General features: G+C 46.6%; 1 protein-coding gene across 1 annotated transcript in view; it reads right to left on the bottom strand.

The window, feature by feature from the left end:
* Window positions 1–276: 276 nt before the first annotated feature.
* The window catches only part of LOC112075858 (CREB-binding protein-like), a 30,760-nt gene continuing 12,496 nt past the window's right edge, over window positions 277–18,540 (bottom strand). The window contains 23 exon segments of the mRNA XM_070441097.1: window positions 277–3,718; window positions 4,836–5,117; window positions 5,468–5,626; window positions 5,925–6,058; window positions 6,061–6,088; window positions 6,315–6,397; window positions 6,400–6,444; window positions 6,447–6,478; window positions 6,780–6,893; window positions 9,552–9,698; window positions 10,048–10,198; window positions 10,369–10,436; window positions 10,530–10,607; window positions 11,217–11,272; window positions 11,671–11,762; window positions 11,765–11,781; window positions 12,970–13,058; window positions 15,569–15,651; window positions 15,654–15,734; window positions 15,737–15,806; window positions 16,713–16,831; window positions 17,874–18,069; window positions 18,305–18,526. Coding sequence (XP_070297198.1) covers window positions 1,262–3,718; window positions 4,836–5,117; window positions 5,468–5,626; window positions 5,925–6,058; window positions 6,061–6,088; window positions 6,315–6,397; window positions 6,400–6,444; window positions 6,447–6,478; window positions 6,780–6,893; window positions 9,552–9,698; window positions 10,048–10,198; window positions 10,369–10,436; window positions 10,530–10,607; window positions 11,217–11,272; window positions 11,671–11,762; window positions 11,765–11,781; window positions 12,970–13,058; window positions 15,569–15,651; window positions 15,654–15,734; window positions 15,737–15,806; window positions 16,713–16,831; window positions 17,874–18,069; window positions 18,305–18,526 — 4,803 coding nt within the window. The 3' untranslated portion in view covers window positions 277–1,261.

The following is an 18,540-nucleotide window of genomic DNA, read 5'->3' as shown; positions in this document are numbered from 1 at the left end:
ACAAGACAGAAAAGGTATACATGTTTAAAGTTGTCAATTCCAAACGTCCCAATATTTACCTTTGATTGAAGGTCATGTTGTGTATACTGTTATGGGTTAACTGTGCAGCAATTAATTATTTTACAGTATGTCTGCAACCACCAATATGCACGTTTTGCTGTAAGTAATCAAGTCATCTTTGGTAAACTATTACATGATGCTGAAGTACAGGAAGTTGCACCATCGCCATGCACACAATACATGTAAAATATACAAAAACCATTGTTGTTCGTTTGCACACAGTTTATTTAACAATATGGTATATAAGTACGAAATGAGTCATTTTTAACCAGTTTGTACAGTGATTCATTCTTCTTTTTCTGCATATTTACATTGTCAACCTGCATGATTTACAACATGAACAGTTTCACCTCAATTCAAGTTTAATGCAAGAGGAAAAAAGATGCACAGAACGCTCTCCAATCCAAAATCAGCAAGCAGGCCAAAAGGTATACCCTCGCCACAGTTAAGCTCGGGGGGGGGGGGGGGGGGAATCAAGACTTCAGATTGAAGGATAAACAAAGCAACAAAGATGTCCAACATCTGGAGGACAGAAATACTGGTTCCAAGCCAGTAGAAAACGAACATTCTGGCAGCTGTGGATGAAGGAGCATTTGTGAGAGTCAGTTGTTCACCTCAACATGGTGTTTGGGTGTGCGATAGTTCCTAGCTCTATACAAATACGTTAATACCCCACAAGGACTCTTCTGCAGTACGGAAAGAAAATAAGTCTCACCTAAAGGCATGTGCCCTTTTTGAAAAAATGGTACATTAGAATAATAAATTAGCCAGGAATGAAGAGGGAGCAAAGATGRAAAACCTGGCACAAAAAATTCAGACAAAATTATTTTACAATCTTCAACACAAAAACGCTATGATTTTTTTTGCAAAGGTACAAAATAAAAACATTGAAAAATTAAATGAAAGACTTGTTTTGAAGAGGTGTCATTTAAAAAAGTCCATACCAGAGACATWAAAAAAAAACACAAATTAAAGAAAATTATTTTCATGGCTGGTCTGAACCCCAAAATATGTGTCCCCCTCCCATTCTCCTCTTTAACAGCAATAATTATTCAAATCCCTCCGTTTTGTTGGAAGAAATAGCAGTCCCTTGGTTTAAGTAAAGGTTCACAGTCCTTAGGCCTCATCTCTTTACATAGCAGTCAGTACAAAAAGTTATTTGTGGAAAACCGAGAAACCAAACAAGTCTCGTCACAAAATGCTACAATCCTTCAACAAACTTCTCGAGTGTGTCTCCTGTGGTGTCGCCCACCATATTCAAGTCATTGCTAAGCCTGCCACGGCTGGGCGTGTTAAGCTGCGGGAGCATGGCGCTCTGCTCGGGCGTGCCCATGTGTCCCTGGTCCATGGAGCCTGGCATGAGGCCGCCCAGACTGGGGTGGGGTGAGCCGGAGTGGAGGTTGGCGTGCTGGGGTGAGGGATGGGGCTGTATCCGGGGGGAGGGGCTGGAATGTGGGGTCTGCTGTGAGGGAGGGTGGGGCGACTGCACCGGGGCTGGAGACCTAACCTGGTTGCCCAGGGCGTTGCCCATTGCCTGGCCATGCAGGTGAGCTCCTCCCTGGGGCTGTCCTTGGAGCATGTGGGGCTGGGGGCTCATGGAGTTGGCCTGGGCTGGAGAGCCCATCTGCTGCTTCAGCATCTGCTGTTGCTGCTGGAGCATCCTCTGCTGGAGGAGGTTTTGGGTCTGGGGCCCGTCCATGCCCATGCCGGGCTGCCCCATCTGGGCCATGGGGGGGAGCTGCATGGCCCTCTGCTGCTGCATGCGGAGCTGGGAGTAGCTGGCTGCTCCTCCCTGCTGCTGGGGGAACTGGCCTGGAAGGCCCTGGGGCATGGCTCCTTGCTGCTGTTGCTGCTGTTGTTGTTGTTGCTGTTGCTGCTGCTGCTGCTGCATCTGTTGCATCCGGAGCAGCTGCCTGCGGTAGAGCTGGGGGTTGCCGTTGTGTGCGGCGGCGTTCATCAGCTGTTGTCCCTGTGGGCCCATGGCGGCCATACCCTGGGGGCCACCAACCTGCTGAGGGCCAGGCTGCTGCTGCTGCTGAGGGCCAGGCTGCTGCTGCTGCTGGGGGGGCATGCCCACCCCCGGCCTCTGCTGCACCGCCCCAGCCTGCATGGCAGCAGCCATTGCCTGCATCCCAGCCTGGCCTCCCAGGATCGCCTGGGGGTTCTGCTGTTGTTGTTGTGGGTTCTGCTGCTGCTGCTGGCCCGGTAGTTGGCTTGCCTGGTACTTGGCCGTGCGCTGCTTGATGAAGGCGGCCATGAGGTGGGGGTTGGACTTGAGGATGTTGAGCACCTGCTGCTGCTGCTGGGGAGAGCTGGGCGACTTGAGGGTCCTCAGGAGGTCCTGCAGGGCATTGGGGGCGATATTTCCCGGGATGCCCCGGGGCATGCCCCCTTGTTGCTGGGACGTCATGCCCTGCTGCTGAGGGGGACCCTGGGGGGGCATGTGGACCCCACCAGGCATCTGAAGACCGGGCTGCTGCTGCATCATGGGCCGCTGCTGCATCAACTGAGTGGAGTTTCCCTGAGCCTGTTGGGGGGCCATGGGGCCACCTTGCTGGGGTAGGCCTTGCTGCTGTTGTTGGACCGCTTGGGGGTTCTGGAGGGGGTTCTGCTGCATCCCCCCCTGGGGGCCCCACTGGCCCTGCTGCATCACTTGGGGGCCCCGGGGCCCCATCATCTGCTGCATCTGCCCTGGCCCCATCTGGCCTTGCATAGGCCCCACCATGCGGGGGTGGTTCATGGGCACACCATTGGGCATGTTCATGTTGTAGTTCTGTTGCTGCTGCTGCTGCTGCTGCTTGGCCTTGGCCACCATCTCTATGTGCCGGGCCATCTTCAGAGCGGCCAGCGGGGGCGGTTGTTGTTGTTGTGGAATCTGTTGTTGTTGTTGGGGGGGCATGTTGGGTATGTTGGGCAGGGGCGACTGCACCTGATGTAGAGGGGAAGACTGGGGCCCCGGCTTTCCCCCTTGTGGAACCGGCGTTGGCGGCTGGCTGGTGCGCCCGTTGTTGGGAAAGCCGGGTTGTTGTTGGGCCATGCCGGCTGTTACGTTGGGGGGCGGCTGCTGCTGGGGCTGGGTGATGGGTAAGGAGGCCTGGGGGGTGTGGGTGGGCGTGCTGGGGGTCTGTCCGCCCGAGGTGGGGGTGCCGGGGGTTGCTGAGGTAGGTGGCGACGGCAGGCTCTGAGGTGCCATTCCCCGCCCGGCCATAGTGGCCATTCTTCTCCTCATCATCTGAGCCTGTTGTAAGCGGTGCTGGAGCTGCTGCTGCCTCAGCTTGTGCTTGATGTTCAGACAGAAGGGCACAGGACACTTGTTCTCCTGGCAGTGTTTGGCGTGGTAGCAGCACAGGGCGATGAGCTGTTTGCACACGGGGCAGCCACCGTTGGTCTTGCGCTTGCAACCTTTGGTGTGCTGCACCACGCGCTTCATCTTCTGGCAGGAGGGCAGCGAGCAGTTGGCYTTGCGGCACTGACAGGCGTGGACCAGGGACTGGATGCAGCGTTGGATGGAGAGGCGACGYGATTCTTGGGGACTCTGGGAGGCCTCGCCCCCGGCACCACCCGCGCCGTTGCTGTCGTCGTCCAGCCCGAGGCCCCACTTAACCATCTTGTGCTCGTGGCCCTTGGCAGCGTAGCAGTTGATGCATAGGTCAAAGTCCTGCGAGAGAGAAAACACCACATATCACGGTTACACTCATAATAATGTTTCTATGGTTACACACTCCCAGCCCCGCACACATTTACATTTAAGTCATTTAGCAGARGCTCTTATCCAGAGCSACTTACAAATTGGAAAGTTCATACATATTCATCCTGGTCCCCCCGTGGGGAATGAACCCACAACCCTGGCGTTGCAAGCGCCATGCTCTACCAACTGAGCCACACGGGACCACATACCTGCACCAACTTGTTACAAATGTGATGACGTTTAATCACAAAATGTATTTAAGGTCCAGCGCTGTCAAAAATGTGATATTCCTGTGTTTTATGTATTTCCACATTATGAGGTTGGAATAATACTGTGAAATTTAGAAAATTAGGATAACGCCCCTTTTAGTGCAATAGCTGTATGAAAAGACCGCCTGAATTTTCTGCCTGTTTTGGTGGGATGGAGTTTTGGCCTTCCAAGGTGACATAACCAGGCAGTAAAAATGAGTTAATAGATCAATAAGAAAAAGTGTTCTAAACCTCTCTGCCAATAACAGACAATTTTCAGTTTTACCCTCGCCACTCCCAGACAGTCCTAGCAAAAATCTTACTTGAGAAATGTATCTTTGCTAAGCTTCTTATTTTTTGACCATTTATATTGAAACCATTACATTAAGGTAATTAATTGTTACCCAGAAATGTTTTGATAGAGATAAAAACGGCTYCATTAGACCTTTAAAATCATTCGACAATTTATCAATTATCTTGCAAGAGCATGTTTCCCCAGAATTCCCACATGGTCTAATTTGCATAATACCTGCCCCAACGTTAACATATACTTTGAGTAAAAATATAATAAATTATGCTCTAAGTTAACTTTTTCAGAGCGACGTATTAACATCATACAAGTGTGATGTGACAAAGTATACTATAACAATGTCTAAAAAGAGCAAAAAGTAATATACTTCCAAAATGCACAATTTTAAAGTGAAATAAACATACAATAAAGTACATTCTTTGCTTCCAGTTTAAAAAAAAAGTGAATTGACAATATCCGTGTATTACATGCTGCCAGAGCGTGTGTTGGTGTATGTGTGATGAATCAGCACTATCGCCCCCTGGCTTACCTCACAGACGGTGCAGTGCCAGCGCGTCTCCACGTGGTGTTTACACTCGTTGCAGGTGTAGACGAAGCGGTCCTGGCCCTGGTTGTGCAGCTCCACCAACATACACATGGTGCTCCACTTGCACCTCCGCAGAGAGCTGAACTCCCAGTGCTTGTCCCGGGCCAGGGTGAGGAAGGCGTCGCGGCCGTCCATCAGGTCGCAGGTCAGCAGGGGGTCTGGATCCATGATGGGGGGGAGGGTGTTGACCGAGGGTCCCGCGTGCAGGTGGATCACAAAGAACACCTGAGGGAGAGGGTGGAGAGGGAGGTAGATATAAGTCATCAGATTATCAGACAAAAGAGAGGACAGGAAGTCACAAGCTAGAAGTGGTTGTGTTTCAATATCCACACTAGTACACCAGTTAGAATGCAAGTTCAATGCATTGCTTCACTCTAAGTGATATGTTAGTGTTGGATCTGAGCCTCCACAGATACTGTGACCYCAGAAGTCCTTACAAAACTGATCAACTGAACTAAAGGAGTGAGAGATAAGGAAGGTAACGGGGATTTACAGTATGTTTCCCCCACTACAACAGATTATCAACAGAACACAACAGTAGTGTTATATGAGTGGGTGGAGTGAGTGACATCTACCTCCTTGTGTTTCTCCAGGGTGGAGTAGAGCTTCTGGGACAGGTCGTTGGCTACATTGAGCATGCCAGGCTTCTTCTTATTGGCTCGGCTCACGCTGCTCTTGTTTTTATTGGTCTTCTTGTTGTTCTTCTTCTTGGCGTTTTTGCTGTCAGCAGTGTGCTGATATGAGAGAGAGAGGGGGGGAGAGACAAAGCGCTGTTAACAGAGGCGATGGACATAAATAAATGGCAAAAAAAAAGAATAGGTCGGTGACATGCTTTGACCAAGTGGCTGTCGAAAGACAGGAGGACAGAAACCATCATCTGCCCTCTCCTCTGATAGGTAGACGTTTTCACAGTACTGCTTATACCAATGAAATCCTCTGAGACCTCTACAAATTCATAGGACATGGTGTCTAGGGGTGGGATTGGATCCACCCCTCCATCGTACAAAGCACTCCCAGCACTCTCCGTTTTACCTCGGGGGTCTCACAGGAGACCACGTTCTCTTCCTTCTTCCTCTCCTCCTCCTGCTCCAGCTCCTTGATGCTCTCCTCCAGCACGTTGGGCCAGAAGTCGCCTTCGAAGTAGGGCATCTCGTTGGCACTGGAAAACGGTCCTCCGTGGCCTGCTTGAAGATGTCCTGGAGAAGAGACGCCTGTTACTTGGACTGTACAGATGGGCCTGATGGTGTGGAATAATGCCACACTCAAAACGCATTTAATAAGAAAAGTAAGCATGGGCCCACGGCAGAAACCACGTAAAATACCATTACTTATTGTACCAATCTAGACGAGTCACTCTGAGTTCCAACCTTTGCCTTCTGTTTGGTGCCTAATGAACACAGCCAGGGCCCCTTCATGTCTCACCTTGAAATCATGGAGGATCCTCTCTGCGAAGGCCTTCTCCAGCATCTTCCTGTACCACTCCTGCAGCCTCTTGGGCTTGGGATCTTCTGGTCCTGCGGGTGGCAGTGGAAGATGTAGTCGTCCCCTTCACTGGGGGGCACGCCCAGATATGACCATACACATAGCTGCATGGGACCAGGGATGGAAAAGACAGCTTTTAGGTTCAACGTCACGCATTTCAAGGTACTGAGACAAATATCGTGGGAAAATTCTTTGTTGAAGAATGAGAATGCAAGATTTAGCTTTCCTAAACCTGCCTGGACACACAAATTAGGCCTTGGTCCTGGACTAAGAAGCATGTTCAATGAATATTCTCCACTGAAATAACTTTTAGTCCAGGACTAGCTTAATCTGTGTACAGGAAACCAGCCTGGAAAAGCAGTGTGATGATTCAATGGGAGTTTGTCACCGGTATTGAAAACCTACCCCAGTTTCTTAACGTACTCCAGGTACCCTATCAAGATCTCATGGTAGACTGCCGTCCTCAACGCCCGGGGCTTGAAGAAGTGAATACTGTCCAGATACGATATGTAAACCCGTCTGGAGAGAAGGGAGAAACACTGAAGTGTTACACTGAACAACTATAAGCCAACCCGTTTAACCAGATGTGGTTACACTGACAACTATAGCCAACCTGGTTAACCAGGTGTGTTACACTGACAACTATAGCCAACCTGGTTAACCAGGTGTGTTACACTGACAACTATAGCCAACCTGGTTAACCAGGTGGTGTTACACTGACAACTATAGCCAACCTGGTTAACCAGGTGTGTTTACCTGACAACTATAGCCAACCTGGTTAACCAGGTGTTTAATATGAGCTAACCTGGTTAAGCCAGGTGCATCACTAGGCGGTTTCCATTGACCCTTGGTATATTCAACAAAATAAATGTTCCAACCCAAAAAATCTTGCGGAATGTGTAATGTAAACCACAGATACATGATACGTTTCTCAAAGATCGACAACATTTTGATACGTTCAACAGGGGTGGATATTTATTTTGTTAAACGTATTTTTTTGCGGCAAATGATGGAAACTGTTTTAATAAATTATGATTGAAAAATATTTTGAAGGTACGCGGGGCCCGTGACTAAAGCTCCACTCTACATTAATTATAAATGCCTACTGTTTGTTTTTATTTTGCAATGTAACTAATGATTGTTCTGACTTTCAACAATGCCTGAATTGCTTTTCTGGTTGGCTGGTAAGTTTCACCATCCAAGTATCAGATCTACAGGAGTCAAGTTTCACCCTGGTGATACGTTGGCATGAGAATTATTAGAATATGGCAAATATTTGTCAACTATTGCATTCTATCCATGCTGGGTTTTGAGGGCTAGCTGAGGCAGGAAACATATGTGGGATGGCATAAGGCTCAGGCTGCAATTTATTAGGCCTAACGTGCAACTTGCCTAAATGGTTAATGGAAACACTTCAACCACTTAATTTCATCTACACTAAGTAACTATAGCTAAGCTGTTTAACTAGGTGTTTTACACTAACAACTATCGCTAACCTGGCCCACCTTGCATAGAATCTCAAGCCTTCCACTCTTAAGTCTTCCAATAGTCCAGTATGTAGGCTACTGTTCAGAAGAGTGCATTACACTACTCTATAAAACTACTACATAAACTCAGCAAAAAATAAATGTCCCTTTATCAGGACCCTGTCTTTTAAAGATAATTAGTAAAAATACAAATAACTTTACAATCTTTATGTAAAGGGTTTAAACACTGTTTTCCATGTTTGTTCAATGAACAATGGAACATCCCCAGTGGAACGGTCGTTAAAACACTAGCAGCTTACAGACGGTAGGCAATTAAGGTCACAGTTATGAAAACTTAGGACACTAAGGAGGCCTTTCTACTGACTCCGAAAAACACCAAAAAGAAAGATGCCCAGGGTTCCTGCTCATCTGCATGAACGTCCTTAGGCATGCTGCAAGGAGGCATGAGGACTGCAGATGTGGCACAGGGCAATAAATTGCAATGTCTGTACTGTGAGACGCCTAAGACAGCGCTACAGGGAGACAGGACGGACAGCTGACCATCCTCGCAGTGGCAGACCACGTGTAACACAGGATCGGTACATCCGAACATCACACCTGCGGACAGGTACAGGATGGCAACAACAACTGTCCGAGTTGCATCAGGAACGCACAATCCCTCCATCAGTGCTCAGACTGTCCGCAATAGGCTGAGAAGGCAGGACTGAGGGCTTGTAGGCCTGTTGTAAGGCAGGCCCTCACCAGACATCACCGGCAACAACGTCACCTATGGGCACAAACCCACCGTCGCTGGACCAGACAGGACTGGCAGAAAGTGCTCTTCACTGACAATTCGCGTTTTTGTTTCACCAGGGGTGATGGTCGGATTTGTGTGTTATCGTCGAAGGAATGAGCGTTACAGGCCTGTACTCTGGAGCGGGATCGATTTGGAGGTGGAGGGTCCGTCATGGTCTGGGGTGTGTGTCACAGCACCATCGGACTGAGCTTGTTGTCATTGCAGGCAAACTCTCTGCGTTACAGGGAAGACATCCTCCTCCCTCATGTGATACCCTTACTGCAGGCTCATCCGACATGACCCTCCAGCATGACAATGCCACCAGCCATACTGCTCGTTCTGTGCGTGATTTCCTGCAAGACAGGAATGTCAGTGTTTCTGCCATGGCCAGCGAAGAGCCCGGATCTCAATCCCATTGAGCACGTCTGGGACCTGTTGGATCGGAGGGTGAGGGCTAGGGCATCCCCCAGAAATGTCCGGGAACTTGCAGGTGCCTTGGTGGAAAAGTGGGGTAACATCTCACAGCAAGAACTGGCAAATCTGGTGCAGTCCATGAGGAGGAGATGCACTGCAGTACTTAATGCAGCTGGTGGCCACACCAGATACTGACTGTTACTTTTGACCCCCCCTTTGTTCAGGGACACATTATTCAATTACTGTTATGTTAGTCACACGTCTGTGGAACTTGTTCAGTTTATGTCTCAGTTGTTGAATCTTGTTGTGTTCATACAAATATTTACACATGTTAAGTTTGCTGAAAATAAACGCAGTTGACAGTGAGAGGACGTATCTTTTTTTGCTGAGTTTATATTATCATCATCCTCGTTCTGAAGTGTTGGGATCGAGTGTATTACTGTTAAGTGTATTTTAAGAAGTGTATTATGTTGTGTTATTACTACATTATAAAGTGTTTACCTGGTGTTGGGGAAGGCACACTCGGAACCGTACTCCTGGACGTGCATACCGAAGAAACACACGTCCACACCGTCAATCTCCTCAAACGCAAAAAGTGCTTTGGTTCTGTAAGGGAAGGTCTCCTGCATTTCACCCGAGTCCACAAACCTGGGGAGACAAACACAGTTAATCAATTAATTAGTGAATTAAACATTTATATAGTGCTTGAAATCTCCACATCCACATGGAACATCACTCATCATTAACGGTGTAGACGCCTTCTGCCACAGAATCTCCTCAGCACTATCAAGAACACTACCGCGCCATCGCTTTCCAACCAAGGTGCATYAACAAAGGAGCAAACTGAAGATGAGAAACATATTGGAGCAACTCTTGGAATAGAACTTTATTAGAATAATCCTCAATGAACATCTTTCTCAACATGTCCAATAAACTGGTTTAAAAAGTATTGATAAGGGGCCCTTTCACTGTTGGACCAGCTGCAGTCCTTCCTTACCTAGATTTCATGCCAGGTTTGATCTCAACATTTTTGTCGGAGCTAGCCACCACCCGTACAAACACCTCCCCGGCCTCAGGGTGGTTCTGCCTCTTCAAGTACTTATTCACCCGGTCCTCGATGTACATGCCCAACCTCGTCGTCTGTAGCCCTGCGAGACAGATACCATCAAATACTTTAGTTGTCCTACAGGTTATACAGATGCAGGTCATATCAAGACTCACATCCTCAWCACGATTTACTGAAATAACTTCCAWCTCACGTCTACAATGGTGGATCCACTCGGATCGCCACAYTTATTCAACAKACTCRCAAYCTTACTTTTGGCCGCGAACTTGTTCTCTTTCCTCGTCTTGCCGGACTTCTTCAGACAGATGTCYCAAATGAAGCTGAGGGAAAGTGGAAGTGTCAAATAGACAGTCAGAAACAGTGATCAGAAGACACATGGYGCCGTTGGTCTGTTCAGGGTACATGAGGCTTACCCCGATGGCCAGATGACATCATAATGCAGCACACAGATCTGGTGCATCTTCCGTCCACAGTCTTTACATTCAACAAACCTGTGTAAGGAGAGAGAGGAGGCTGGTCAGAGAAGATAGACCAACACCTCGGTCTCCAAGAAGAGACTTTATTGTTCCCAGATACTCCAGAGTGGGCAATAGATACAACAGTGGACTGACATATGGGCGTGAGACAAAATACTAATGCGTTGGATAACTGTACGTACAAGAGTTGGGGTCAATTCAGGAAGTGACTTCAATTCATTCAAGGAATTGACCCCGAACCTTGGTATACACCTTAAAAAATGTAGTGGTAAATGTCAGTGACTGATAGTATGAATCTAGTTACATAAAATATCATTTAGAATTTTCACCTAATTCAAAACACTTTTGCAGCACCATTGCCCATGTACTTGGGCGGTCATCTCATGCTCCGTGATCGAATGGAAAAAGCGAGGGCAGGTGCAAGAGACAAGGCCCATACACTATTCACCATCAATGGTTATTCATTTTAATTTCTTTGTTTGACAGATCTCAGAGCTCAGGATGGCATACTAGATATACGACATGACGATCAACGCCAACGATTTAGAGCTTTAAAGCAGAATGAAAAGGCTAAAACCCCATCAAACGTAAACAGTTTGAGACGTTAAGGTACCCAATACTCACGGTTCTGGATCCAACATGTCGTTTTTCTTCTTTTCAAACTGCTCTTTAGTATCATACTGGAGGACGGAGAGACAACGGATGACCAGTTAGATTAAGTTCTGATACTCTACAGCCAGCACGCGCCCACTCATATGAATACAGATTCCCTTTTTTCATAAGCTTTGACTATAATTAGCTAAGCCTACCACTTCTGGACCAGTATTTATATCATGGACTAAGGATATCCACTAGGGAAAATGGAATCAGTGGAGATTTAAGGGCGGTTACTTCCACTAACTAAATGTTCACTTAGTCATGTATTGATGAAATTCAAGTTAGTGAAAGTTAGGATTCGCTCCAGAATGTGGTAAAAAAATAAAAACTACGAACTAATCCAAATCAAACAGAAGCATTTGTTCCCAGTGTTTTTCCAATGTACTGACATGAAAACGTTACCACAGATTCCACCACGAACTTACGTCTGTGGCTGTGCCGGTCGTCTCCCGGGTGAGTTATTGCCCTGGATCTCGTTGAAGCACTTCTCACAGAAGTGATACCTGTCGGCAATAGGCCATATTTGGGTGAGCTAGAGCGAGCACACAGTAGCAGAAGCACAGGGAAAGTTGGCAAGCCGGCACACGGGTGGCAGAATGGGTGGCGAAATGGTTGTCAGAATGGCCACAATGGGTGGCAGAATGGCAAAGCATAACACAGGCAGAGGACAGAGACAAGAGGACAGAAAGGCAGAGACAGAGACAAGAGGACAGAAAGGCAGAGGACAGAGACAAGAGGACAGAAAGGCAGAGGACAGAGACAAGAGGACAGAAAGGCAGAGGACAGAGACAAGAGACAGACAGAGACAGAGACAAGCAAACAGGGCAGAGTGAAGGTAGAACTCAGGTTAGTCACCATGGAAATGGTCATGACAGTCATTCAAACATCTTCTCATACAAGCTACTGAAATGACACAGCAACGCTAACCATGTTGATGGGAGGAACATGAATGTTAATATAAGCAAAGTAAATCATTAGTACATTTGAATATCCATACTACTAAGTATAACCATTGGCTGAACTACATAGTTCCACTACTTCTCTGCATAAAGCTTTAGTAACGCGCAGGCATAATGATTGATATGATCATGTCAGTTGGGAGACTGTTGGAGTGAATGCCAGCCCTGGTGATGTAGGGGAGAGAGGGATGCACTCAGAACACACCACAGACATATGGATCACCTCTGCTTGTCTTTGGAAATTTTCATAATAATTTTTGTTGAAATTACTTTTTTTAAATGTGGGTAAAAAACTACAGTGTAAAATGCATCAACGTGCTTCCAGAAGGGATAGAGTAGTTAACCCCAACGAMRTTCACTGCGCTGAGGTCAGAGTAACTCCACTACATGCAACTGCAATGCATCGGAATGGTATTTGGGGCTACTGAAGTGCAATAGCAATTTGTGAACAGCAGGGGGAGCAGTGGTGCTGATATTGCAGCACATCGGGCTTGAAGGGAAACCTAAGAACCTGTCGATGTAGGCTACACTCCTTTTAACAACATGTAACACTTCCAGTATCTAGTATGCACCATCCCTCTGGTGAAATATCATCTTAGAATACTCCCATCATAATTATTCATTGTTTTTCATGTACCTGAACTAACATTACAATGTACTGTGAGAGCACAATCCTATTCCCCTTCTCTCTCCATCTCCCCCTTTCCTTCACAGTAGCATCTGCCCTGCCTACTTACAACCCCCCCGGAGTGTGGACTTACCTGTTCTGGTAGCTGAAGTAGGTTCCGTCTCTGGAGATGGTGCACAGCTGCTTGCCATAGCAGCAGAGGGTCTGGGGTGAGAACTCAAACTGTGGAGGAACACAGAGAGAAAAGGTTCGTGAATCCACTTCTACACTGCCAGGTCAGTCCTGTCCACAGATTCTCCCATCCACCTCTACACTGTCTAGCATTCAGCCAGGTCAGTCCTGTCCACAGATTCTCCCATCCACCTCTACACTGTCTAGCATTCAGCCAGGTCAGTCCTGTCCACAGATTCTCCCAAATTAAAACCTAGTGTTCCTCTGAAAGTTCCCCTTTCACTGGTACGTATAGTCTCAGGCTTACATCCCAAAGGGCAATCTATTCCCTATGTAGTACACTATTTTTTTWAAACCAGGGCCCATTGGGCATAGTGCACTACATAGGGAATAGAGTGCCATTTGGGAAGCACCCTCAGTGTCACAAGTACCACAGGAAGTCAAAAGGCTCATCATGTTAAGTCAAGTGTTCCAATCTTTGTAAGGACCATCTAGCCATGGAGTCATACAGGTGGCTGTCTGTCACACAGTAAACACAGCAGCGCATGGTTATGCATGTCTGGAGGGGTTAMTTAGGGATGTTTGTCATGTCGTGTAATTTCAGACTGTTAAATAGCCATCACTAACCAACTTCCACCCGGTTACGCAACCCTGCACCTTAGAGGCTGCTGCCCTATATACATAGACTGGTTATCACTGGACACTTCAAAAATGGAACACTAGTCACTTTAAGTTCAAATAATGATTACATACTGCTTTTCTCCTCTCATATGTATATACTGTATTCTACTCCACTGTATTTTAGTCAATGCCACTCCGACATTGTTCTACCTAATATTCATATATTTCTTAATTCCATTATTTTACTTTTAGATTGTGTGTATTGTTAGATACTACTGCATTGTTGGAGCTAGGAACACAAGCATTTCGCTACACCATAAAAAATCCGCTAAATATGTGTATGTGACCAGTTAAACTTGATTAGAATTGCAGAGCATTGGTATCCTCTTAAATGACAGTACAGTGCGTTCGTAAAATATTCAGACCCCTTGACTTTTTCCACTTTGTTACGTTAGTCTTATTCTAAAATTGTTAAATGTTTTTCCCCTCAATCTACACAAACTACCCCATAACGACAAAGCAAAAACAGTTTCAGACATTCTTGCAAAAAATATCACATTTACAAAAGTATTCAGACCCTTTACTCAGTACTTTGTAGAAGCACCTCTGGCAGCGATTACAGCCTTCAGTCTTCTTAGGTGACGCTACAAGCGTGGCAGACCTATATTTGCGAGTTTCTCCCATTCTTCTCTGCAGATCCTCTCAAGCTCTGTCAGGTTGGATGGAAATCCGGGCTCTGGCTGGGCCACTCAAGGACATTCAGAGACTTGTCCTGAAGCCACTCCTGCGTTGTCCTGATCTGTTCACCGGAAGTGCTACCTGTTCCAGACCTGCTGTTCTCAACTCTCTAGAGACAGCAGGAGTGGTAGAGATACTCTCAATGATCGGCTATGAAAAGCCAACTGACATTTACTCCTGAGGTGCTGACCTGTTGCACCCTCTACAACCACTGCGATTACTATTATTTGACCCTGCTGGTCATCTATGAACATTTGAACATCTTTGCCACGTTCTGTTATAATCTCTACCCAGCCCAGCCAGAAGAGGACTGGCCACCCCTCATAGCCTGGTTCCGCTCTAGGTTTCTTCTAGGTTCTGGCCTTTCTAGGGAGTTTTTCCTAGCCACCGTGCTTCTACACCTGCATTGCTTGCTGTTTGGGGTTTTAGGCTGGGTTCTGCACAGCACTTTGTGACATCAGCGATGTAAAAAGGCTTTCTTCTGGCTAGTTTTAAAATTTCATAAAAAAATTGATTGATTGATTCTCCCATCTCCACAGAGGAACTCTGGAGCTCTGTCAGAGTGACCATCGGGTTCTTGGTCACGTCCCTGACAAAGGCCCTTCTTCGCGATTGCTTAGTTTGGCCGAGCGGCCACCTCTAAGAAGAGTCTTGGTGGTTCCAAACTTCTTCTATTTAAGAATGATGGAAACCACAGAATTTTTTTGGTACCCTTCCCAGATCTGTACCTCGACACAATCCTGTCTCAGAGCTCTACGGACAATTCCTTCGACTCATGGCTTTGTTTTGGCTGAAATGCACTGTCAACTGTGGGACTTTATATAGGCAGGTGTGTGCCTTTCCAAACATGTCCAATCAATTGAATTTACCACAGGTGAACTCCAATCAAGTTGTAGAAACATCTCAAGGATGATCAATGGAAACAGGATGCACCGGAGCTCAATTTCATGTCTCATAGACAAGGGTTTGAATACTTATGTAAATAAGGTACTTCAGTTTTTTATACATTTGCAAACATTTATAAAAAAAACTGTTTTTGCTTTGTAATTATAGGGCGTTGTGTTAAGATTGATAAAGATTTGTATTTATTTATATACCATGACAGGGTCTATCTCCAGCTCAAACACCACTAACCTCCCGCTCTACCCTTCTTTCCTCCACTAACATCCCTCGATCTATCCTCCTTCCCTCCATCATCTCACCTTCCTGCCGCAGCAGTAGCCCAGGCTGACCATGACGGGGTCTATCTCCAGCTCAAACACCTCGGCCAGCTTGGAGCAGTACTGTAGACGCGGGACGTCTTGCGATTGTAGATCCAGGCATTGTTGAACATGACCCAGATGTCTTCCACGTACTGCCAGGGTTCCGGTACTGACCCGTGTCCAGCTTACGCTTTATAGTGGACAGGTCCATAGGTTTCTTCACTATGTCAAAGTAGTCCTGAAGGGGGAGGAGGGAATGGTTAGAAGAGAGTTAAGTGGTACTGACAGTATAGTCACAGGAATCAGCGTTGCAATGTGTCTTACAAAAATGACATGAACATGGTTATAGAGACTGCTTTATCATTCACTATCAAGCTTCAGTACAATCACTGAAATGTTGGCTGTGAGAGAGAGCTTCACTGGTATTGTCAGAGAGAGCTTCCACTGGTATTGTCAGAGAGAGCTTCACTGTATTGTCAGAGAGAGCTTCACTGGTATTTGTCAGAGAGAGCTTCACTGGTATTGTCAAGAGAGCTTCACTGGTATTGTCAGAGAGAGCTTCACTGGTATTGTCAGAGAGAGCTTCACTGGTATTGTCAGAGAGAGCTTCACTGGTATTGTCAGAGAGAGCTTCACGGTATTGTCAGAGAGAGCTTCACTGATATTGTCAGAGAGAGCTCACTGATATTGTCAGAGAGAGCTTCACTGATATTGTCAGAGAGAGCTTCACTGATATTGTCAGAGAGAGCTTCACTGATATTGTCAGAGAGAGAGCTTCACTGATATTGTCAGAGAGAGCTTCACTGATAGTGGTCAGAGAGAAGCTTCACTGATTATTGTCAGAGAGAGCTTCACTGATATTGTCAGAGAGAGCTTCACTGATATTGTCAGAGAGAGCTTCACTGATATTGTCAGAGAGAGCTTCACTGATAGCTCTGACCAGAATGATATGGACATGGCTATGAGAAAGATCCTTAATCCTTATTGAGCCTCGGCTATATCTATGAAATCTGTATAGAATTGAGAAACMAGTTAATTTGTCATTTGTTTTCATTTCAATACATGACTAGGCATAACCAATCAAGAGAGACTCTCAGGGTGTACGACTATCTAAGTGTGTGGACATGAGTCTGTGTGTACTCACAGGGATGCCCAGCAGCATGGGGTCGACAGGCTGTCTGAAGGGCAGAGACTCTGGGTCCTGTCTGTAGAGGGCCTCTAGTGTGGGCATCAGGGCCTGGCGCAGCTCCTCTGGCTTAAAGACTGCAGGGAGGACAGAGCGGTCAGGGCTCTACTCAAAATAATCATGTACAACATCATAGAAATCTATCATGAAGAACAAAAAGTATAATCTGTCATGTGGAAAAGGGACATCGTGAAGGCTCTATTTATTSTATTTCTATCTGACATTCAGAACACTTCAGTGTCTTCACAGGGTCAGTTATCCTGGTCAAGTCATATTGACAGAGTTGTTGTGAAGATGGGGAGAGGTGTCTTGTAAAAAGATGCTCTGTGTTTTTGACACAAAGGTCAACTGTCCTAGTTGTTCAGGCTCTGGTCTCATCTCATCTTGATTACTGTCCAGTAATACGGTCAAGTGCAGCAAAGAAAGACCTGGCAAAGTTGCAGCTGGCTCAGAGCAGCATACACAGAACAAATATCAACAATATGCATGATAGTCTTTCATGGTTGAGGAGAAATGTACTATTTATCTTCTAGTCTTTTTAAGAAACATGTTGAAAATGCCTAACCACTTGTATAATGTATTGCATACACTACAAAACAGACATACCACCCCAGACACACCACTATGGGTTTCTTCACAGCACCCAAACCAAAAACAGATTGAATGCATCGCTCAGTTATGCATAGAGCCGTCTCATAGTGGAACGCTCTGCCGCCAGAGGTTACTCTCTTAGCTTTAAAAACAGAACATATTGAATCACAGCACCTCCTCTAAAGATCTCATTTAACTGGACATAACAATATAGTGTTTAAATAGTATTTGTGTTGTCTCTTGGCATCTTTCCAATATCAAACTCATTTTTAAAATTGTAATATCTTCTGTTGTTCTTGTCTATTACGGTTCTGTACTTGTCATGTATTTGTACGGTTCATGTGGACCTCAGGAAGAGTAGATGCTGCATGTGCAGTAGCTAATGGGGATCCTAATAAACAGGGTAAAGGTGAGGACTGACAGAACTGAGGAAAGAGCTGCAATAAGATAGGACCAGCTGGGGAAAAACTACTAGTCATTGGATAAACTCCTGGACCCGGCTAGTTTTACACAAAACCAGGTCCTCACTTTTTTTGCGGTTCTGGGTGGGGGAGGAGGACGCTGCCGTGCCGTTGACCCCGCCCTCCTCCTCCTCTTTGGGTTCCTTCTTAATCTCCGGCTTCTTCCCCTCCTTTGTCTCCATTGGCTCCTGCTTAGGCTCCGCCCCATCTGGCTCCTCCTCCTTGACCGTGAGGGGTTTGGTGTCTTTTGTGTCTTCGTCCTGCTATGGGGCACAGCTACATTTAGAGGGTGCACTTAGACAAATCTGTAGGACACTACGGTTTGAAGATGGAGGGCAACGTGGCCACTGTACAGATAAACAAGATGAGTTCATATGAATTTTAATATTTCCATCCAAGAGCACTTGCATTCATAATGTACATATAAATAGAGAGCTCTGGTTGGTCAAGTGTCTTGTAGTCAATGTTGATTCTAGGACTACAAGTTTAAGTCCTCACCTCCATTTTGAAGTCGCTGGGCTGCTTTTTCCCCGAGCCACAGTCGTCCTCGTCGTCGTCGTCCTCCTCGTCGTCGTCGTCGTCCTCGTCTTTGTGCTCGGCTTTGTGCTCGGCTTTGTGCTCCGTTTGGGCCATGTCTGGTGGGGCCTGTTGGGAGTGGACCTCTGCCACCGAGCCTGGGGTGGGCATGCGATTATCTATACTGGCTGGCGCCTGGGACAGCTAGAGGGGAAAAA

The sequence above is a fragment of the Salvelinus sp. IW2-2015 genome, unplaced genomic scaffold (genome assembly GCF_002910315.2).
Source record: "Salvelinus sp. IW2-2015 unplaced genomic scaffold, ASM291031v2 Un_scaffold3441, whole genome shotgun sequence".
NCBI lineage: Eukaryota > Metazoa > Chordata > Actinopteri > Salmoniformes > Salmonidae > Salvelinus > Salvelinus sp. IW2-2015.
This window is presented reverse-complemented; position numbering and strand designations above follow the sequence as displayed.